The 7,561-nt window shown below is 36.2% G+C and overlaps 1 protein-coding gene across 6 annotated transcripts; it reads left to right on the top strand.

Moving 5' to 3' along the window:
- Window positions 1-377: 377 nt before the first annotated feature.
- On the top strand, window positions 378-6,286 carry LOC111597153. 6 transcript variants are annotated; one of them, XM_023311704.2, is made up of 6 exons: window positions 378-1,035; window positions 1,096-1,247; window positions 1,299-1,509; window positions 1,570-2,198; window positions 2,757-4,614; window positions 6,160-6,286. In XM_023311704.2, the coding sequence occupies exons 1-6, from the start codon at window positions 423-425 to the stop codon at window positions 6,243-6,245; spliced, it is 3,549 nt and encodes a 1,182-aa protein (XP_023167472.2). In that variant the 5' UTR covers window positions 378-422; the 3' UTR covers window positions 6,246-6,286. The 6 variants fall into 6 exon arrangements, with proteins under 6 accessions (XP_023167472.2, XP_023167470.2, XP_023167471.2 ...); XM_023311702.2 differs by having other exon boundaries at window positions 2,757-5,143; window positions 6,160-6,264; XM_023311703.2 differs by having other exon boundaries at window positions 2,757-5,143; window positions 6,165-6,186.
- Window positions 6,287-7,561: the final 1,275 nt, after the last annotated feature.

The following is a 7,561-nucleotide window of genomic DNA, read 5'->3' on the forward strand; positions in this document are numbered from 1 at the left end:
CGTTGGTAGAGGCGCCGCTCACATGCAGCTTGGTCCGGGTTCGAGGCCAGTGGAGATTAAATGTTTTCTATTGTTTTATTTTTAGTTATGAAGTGGCGGTGTTTGTAGTGTTTGTGCACGTTGCGCAAATAATCCGGGTTCGAATCCTGGTCTCGCAAAGTCGATTTTTATTTGTTTTCTTTTTTTTTTTTTAATACTCGATACAAACTACGGAAAATATTACAAAACTCAAAGGACTGGGATCAGGGTATCTCCTAGTCGGGCACCCCGACTAGAGCTTTCTTACTTGTTTTATTAATAATTTTTGATTTAAATTTCCAACATTTTTAAGCATATTATTGATGAAAATTTAAATATTACAAGCAGTAGGCCAAATTGATTTCTACGCAATAATATACACTATTTTATTCTCTTTTCAAATTATGATTGTGGCACAATTTCTGGTTTTAATTGGCTTGACAAATGTAGCGGCCTTCATAAGATATGAACTCCCTAACGTATTTGTAAACCGAATCCATGTGAATCATAATGTCTACGTTATTGCAACCCTACAGGCTCTTGGAGATGTGTGGTTTATAACGAAATTGAGTATTGATGAAGAACGCATAATTGACTATTTCCAAACAAATACAAGCGAGTATCGTGAACAACTTTTATGGTATCATACAAATAGCTTAAAACAAACTCTTAACTTTTATGGTATATATATCCACGAGCGTCTTCCTTATCAAGAATGTTTTTACCATGTATCAAGAGCAATTTTTTTTAAAAGCGGATATTACATCGTGTCTGCCTTGATTACAAAGATTGGGAGAACAGCAGATGAGCTTAGAGGTGTGAGCTACACGCACATTGACTTAGATGAAAACTTACGTTGCGAGCCATTATTTCGTATACCTCAGTGTTTTAATGCAGATTCTCCTTTGCATTATGAAGTTTCTAACATTATCATCCTACGAGCAATATTTAATCGGCGTTGTCCTATGGATATTTTTACTCATTATTACTGGACGCTGCACGATAGCACAGAGCGCCGTTAGTAGATGTAAACCAGAAATATATTTTACAATACTTAAAATTAAACATTTAATTTAGAGCTGTTAGGCTATTTGGGAGGAACAGTAAAGCCCGAACTGAAGATTGGAAGATATAAGCTTAAAGTTCGGCAGCAATCTCTTTTAAACCGAATGGTAATGGTACGCTTAAATGCACGAATTATCGGACGCCGGGCACCACTCGTAGCAAGAGTAGGTTCGCTAATATACGTTTAAGTGAACAATTTTATATTTATCCCTTAGTGTTACATTGCCCTTGCACCTCAACGTTTATTTGCTATCATACGTGGTGGACCGTCTCGTAAAGTGTATATGGGAAAGCCGATTATCGTTAATGGGAGTCACAGCCGTGACCTTTCATTGCCAAAGAATGCTAAACAGCTGTTTACATTTGAATGGTATTGTGATGCTACGAAAACCGAGGAAAAACTTTGCAATATAAAGATGGGAAAAGGTATGTCTTGATAAAATCTTCTTAGCAACGGTATTGGCAGCTCGTATGATTAATTTGCAGGTGCTTCCTTCACGATTCCTCCGTTTACTCAACATGGCGACCAAATAATTACATTTATCTTAAGTATACGTTCCACATTTGATCTTCTTCGGTCATCGATTGCTGTGCAGTCCATTTATTTTTCGTTGTATCCCAGACATTATATTGATATAATTATTAAGTGCGTGACAAACTGCAAAGGAAATAGATTTTCCGTTAGCTCTCATATACACCTTAAGGCACATTGCCTTTCGTGCAAATCGGTAAAAATTACAAAGTGGGTGTGGACCATCAATAAAATAGTAGTAGCCTCTTCAAAAAGGCTTATTTATAATACGACGAAGAGATCGTCTATTACAGTATACTTAAATATGGAAGCTGTTCATAAATATAAACCAACTTCAACGTACTACGGATCGTCTAGTATGCGTCTTGAAAGAAATGTGGGTCCCATATACACTAAGTGTTATATTAAACCAATAGATGGTGAAGCCATAAAAACGGTATTTCATATCAAGTGCCTAACTCAAAATGCTTTGCATAAGCCTTTGACGTACTGCTTAAGTGTTAAGGGCTTACTAATTAGTGAATGCAAAACTGAACAGTTGATTATTACGCGACTACCTGTAACATCAAAAATAGGTGTACAGGTATGTAAAATTTGTCGGACAGTAGCGATTAAAACATAGATATTAAGTCTATGTAATTTTTATCAATTTTCTTTATGCCTTTGTATCTGTCCTTGTCCTTGTCCTTGTCCTTGTCCTTGTCCTTGTCCTTGTTCTCTTTCTTGTCCTTGTCCTTGTCCTTGTCCTTGTCCTTGTCCCTGTCCCTGTCCCTGTCCCTGTCCCTGTCCTTGTCCTTGTCCTTGTCCTTGTCCTTGTCCTTGTCCTTGTCCTTGTCCTTGTCCTTGTCCTTGTCCTTGTCCTTGTCCTTGTCCTTGTCCTTGTCCTTGTCCTTGTCCTTGTCCTTGTCCTTGTCCTTGTCCTTGTCCTTGTCCTTGTCCTTGTCCTTGTCCTTGTCCTTGTCCTTGTCCTTGTCCTTGTCCTTGTCCTTGTCCTTGTCCTTGTCCTTGTCCTTGTCCTTGTTGGCTCACATACTAAACATTAATTTATAAAACTTTGGAGGAAACAACAAACAAGTGAGATTAAAAATAAATATTTAATACATGTGTGATTGCTTACTGTTATTTTAAATTTATTTTTTAGGTTTGTGATTATTTGGGCGCATGTGTTTATCAAAGTGTGGATGTCAATGTTCGTTCTACTGATTTAGAAGATAGTGAGGTTGCAGTTTTTAATTTTGTCACTCGTGCTCGTTATTGGCTGGAATATGGTGATTGGCTTCAGTCTTATATAATGCTTGATCAAATAGCACATCGAATGGATTCTAAGGAACGTCTTCTTATTTTCACTGAAGCGCTTAGAGAGTACCAGCCGCAATCTACTGTACAATTGGGTCATCTTGTACGGATTTTATTTAAAATACTTATGCATATTCTACCTTTGGATGATATGAAAGTTAATATGCTTGCTCGAATTCTTCATATTATTGGATCTACTTTTAAAACAGTTATTGTAAATAACGAACTATATACACTTACAGATCAATACTACTCCGGCATGGTGGACGATATGTTTGAAATTCTTGATAAGTTCAGTATTGAATGGGAGTATATTCCGAAATCACAGTGTCGAGCAGAATCAGAGTCCTGCCTAAACGTCGATAACTTTCGTAATAGACTAGAACAAATGTCTACTTTGAATCCACAGGGATTAGAACATATTAATAATTGGTTGCATGCACATTGGAAACTGAGTACCTGCCTATTTTACATGGGTATGGGCATGACGCGCCGCATACATCCGACTGAAACACGAACAAGAAAAGAGACTCGAACGTTTTTTTTAACAATGGAGAGTTTTGATATAGATTTAGAAGGTGGCTTAGTGATTAAATCCGCAGACTCGATGCATACACTCATTTTCACAGATAAGCTGTTACAAGAGTTACGTGAAATATTGGGAAATGATGAAGTTCTTATTTCTATTCGGAGTCATAAGCATACTCAATACTGGTGGTATCCTGAGCAAGATTCGCGGACGCAAGTACTGGTTGTTAATGTCTATACATCCAATGCAATCTTGGGAAAAACGCAAGAACTATCTGAGCCATTCCAATATGTATCCAGACTCTCAGCTGATTTCTCAGGAAGTAACCCCGAATGCGATAAAGTGCAGTGTGGGAATCGGCACCGTCGACAAAATAGTATTGAATTTGATGATCCTGTAGAAGACGTCGAAAATGTCATACACGATAACGTTATAAGTGCGAAAGAGGTACGCATGTATCGTATAGAGGTTTATGGCCATTCTGTGCTTGGAGTTACTTTTTCAAAGGCCGATATAGACTTCCGCGTGTTACTTCATATGACAAACAACCCACAGTTGAATGATATAGATACAAAGAATACAACGTGCTTGGTAAAATCTGGAGTTGTAGAAAAATCTGCTTTATTACTACGGAATTTGTGTATAAAGGCTCGCACAGTTTATATATATGTTCGCTCTGAAAACAAATTGGAAAATTGGGATTCATTTGGCGAAACAGGTGCTTATTACACCTTCTCTACTGAAATGCGTAGTTGTCGAATTTGGAAATTTGCACGGCCAGAGCCAAGCTGGCAGACTATTCAGTGCATTCCTGAAATGAACATAAGTGTATATCATGGTGTACATTGCCGATGTAATTTCATTAGCGATCTCGATGCTGATGCTAAACCAATTATTGCTGTTCGTATGAATCTTAAATGCCATTTAGAGCGTCCAGTGGTGGGGCTTAATTATGAAATTATCATTTGCTACATTGTTATACCAATAACGGTGATTGGGTTTCTGTTTATTCAAATGCATAGAGCAGCATTTTGGGACAAGCCCCTATATTTGGAAGATGTATACAGTGGCGAGCTTTGTCGAAGTGGTGACATAATAGTCCGCATTACATTTGGCGGTCAATACCACTCTGGATCTTCAGCAAATATATTTCTTTTACTGCAGTCATCCCGAGGTAATATGGAGATAATAGTTCACCAAGATTCATTTAAAAAGGCTTTTAATCGCAATTGCACAATTTTTTTTCGTCTTGATAGAGATATTGTCCATTTACCAGTGCGTCTTGCACTCGGTCATGATAACACTGGCACTCATCCACATTATTTTTGTCGCAGTATAGTGATTACTGACTTAATAACGGAGAAAACACAACACTTTCGTTTTGATCGGTGGGTGCGTGTATCGCCTATGGCAGGAATTAAAATGCATTTGGAGTCATCAATGATTCTCGACTTCGCTAAAAGTACACCAAAACAACTATATCGATGGTCGTCGAGATTCTCACTTGCTTTTGAGTTAAGCATGGAGAAATGGTATTTATTTCAATCATTAGTAGGTCCATGGCGCTCGGGAATTAACGGTAATTCTCTTAGCCGTTGGGAACGTAGTTGCATATACATGAGCAAAAATTACGTATCAATGTGCATAGTTATAGTATTCTTTGGACGCGCTGAACCAATATTATGCGACCCAAGCCCAAAAAGGTATAATGATGTTAATATTGTGGTTTGGCTATGCTTGATATGCTTGATTGCAAGTTGTATTACAGAATTTATTATGAATTTATTTCTCAGAATGCTATCAAAATATAATTAGGAAAAATATCTTTTCCATAATGATAATGTCAATCCCGTTTTAAAGTATTTTTTCACACATTCACAAAGTTTAAGAGTATATTATTTTTGTGAAATGTCCACTATGCACTGCAATAGTATTATTCTTAAAATACCGAATGTGAGCACTGTTTTTTTTAAGTATAGAGATTTGAGTTGGCAATAGTGTTTAACAACTGATAGTTTTGAATATATGTGTAACAGACAGAAGCATATGTATTCTTTATCAGGACGACAAGCCGATTGGTGATTGAGCACTGTCCGTCAGTCTGTCCGACCGTCTAGTCCCGTGATATTTTTTATATATCCGTGTATAGAACGCGCATATCAAGCTTGTTGAATGAAATCGATAGCTATCCCGCTTTACTGTGATCGATTAAAAACATTATCAAAATGCAGTTCATAAATTATATCTCGTACGACTTAAGAGATAAAGCTTATGGGATCGAATATTGTTATTGTAATGTCGATTTTAATTTGGGATCATGGTATCTCCTAGTCGGGCACCCCGACTAGAGCTTTTTTACTTGATTCATCTGAGATTGTACCACATTTATTCTACTATCAAAATCACTTTGCATTTGTTTTATTACTGTTAGGAACCTTTGTTCCTGCTCTTCAAGGGCTATTATTGTATGTGCCTCCATAATATTAATCACCTCTTGTGTCGTCATGTTTTTTTTTAATAGATTGGCTAATTCTTCGTCACTGTCAAAGTGTTGTTCATTATCTATATTTCTCGACATAAATTATGTAACTGTTTTGGTTTATTATTAATGGTCACGAACTTTTTGACAAAATGAGAAAATTAATTAACTATAGATTCCAGTTCCCTTGATCAATTCACAGCTTACTTATTTCATTTATTTTTTATTTTCTTCTTCAAGAGAAGCACTTAAGCACTTACTTACATGAGTTTTTTTTTGTTCTGCTTATGGCCTTGGAAGTTGAATATGAGACGCAAAGACGATGAACCAGGGCCAAGAGGGGCAGTTGGAGAAGCGAAACGGCTGGAGCGACGTTGTTGTTCAGAATTATTTTTAATCTCTTAACTCGCGGTGTGGGCGGGAGTGTGTTGCGGAGTTTTTTATTTATAAATAATAAAGGTGTATTTTAATAATTTTAAATATTTTTTTCGCAATCCATGTGGATTGTGCAGTGGTTCTTATAAAACTGTCTGTGTTAACTTATATTTATGTTTTCTTAAAGTTTAAGTTCAGTTGGAAATAGGTCATGCTGAAAATTTCATTAAAAACCATTAAGTAAAACAGAAGTTATTAAACAAAAAGTTTGCTCATGCTAAGCATTTTTCCGAACCATTGAAATGCGTGTATTCTTCACTATTTAAAGAATCAACATTTCAATTGCATTGTACTTGAATTTATCAGCTGCTACTTAAGTTCAAATTTGCGACTTCTTGTAAAACCACGGGGTTGGTAGAGTTGAAGAGCTTGCATAGACAATGTGTGTTCGAGTTTTGTTATCGTAATGTCAGTTTATATATTTTCTTTTTTTTTGAATACTCGATACGACTATAGAAAATATTAAAAAACGCAATAGGACTGGGATCAGAGTATTTCATAGTCGAGCAACCTGACTAGAGCTTTGTTACTTGTTATATATATTTGTCTTTGTAAATAGCCCTTTTGTTCTGCGATATATATTACTATTTTTTTCATCTTCATTCTTACTTCACTTTAGTAAAACCTCGCGTTATGATAATCAACAATCTCAAAATTGGTCAACTTAATATTCCAAGTCTAGTATGGTACTCTGATGTATAAGTATCTTTGACATAAATACAAGTCTTTATTTTTTGACTTTCCCAATTAATCTATTTTATATACGGCGATGTTGACATTAGGCATCCTGTTAAAGTGCTGGTGTTGTGCTTTAATGGTCAAAGTGTTTCTGGTATATATAAGTTAATATTTCTCGTATTCACTTGTTTAGTTTTACGAAATGTGGTTCGTACATGGTATGTTAACCGCTACCCAAAGGTTCTTGGAATTCGCTGACTGCTACATAGTAGTATTATTCTGTAGTATTATTCTGTGCAACGATCAAGTTCGGAACTTGTTTATGCACAAAAAGATTAGACGTTTAGCTTATTATTGGCTTATTGCTGATTGGATACGATGAACACTGTAGGCCATGTTATTAGCTTTTTCTCAACGTTGCCAATGTGTTGTAGGTTTTCGAAATTTAGTCTTTGAAGGTAACGTAAGCTCAAAATTTCTTGATGACCAGTAATGTTAATGAGAGTTGATGTTGCAGAGCCTGGACGTC

The sequence above is a fragment of the Drosophila hydei genome, unplaced genomic scaffold, assembly GCF_003285905.1.
Source record: "Drosophila hydei strain 15085-1641.00,03,60 unplaced genomic scaffold, DhydRS2 tig00000060-arrow-pilon, whole genome shotgun sequence".
Lineage (NCBI taxonomy): Eukaryota > Metazoa > Arthropoda > Insecta > Diptera > Drosophilidae > Drosophila > Drosophila hydei.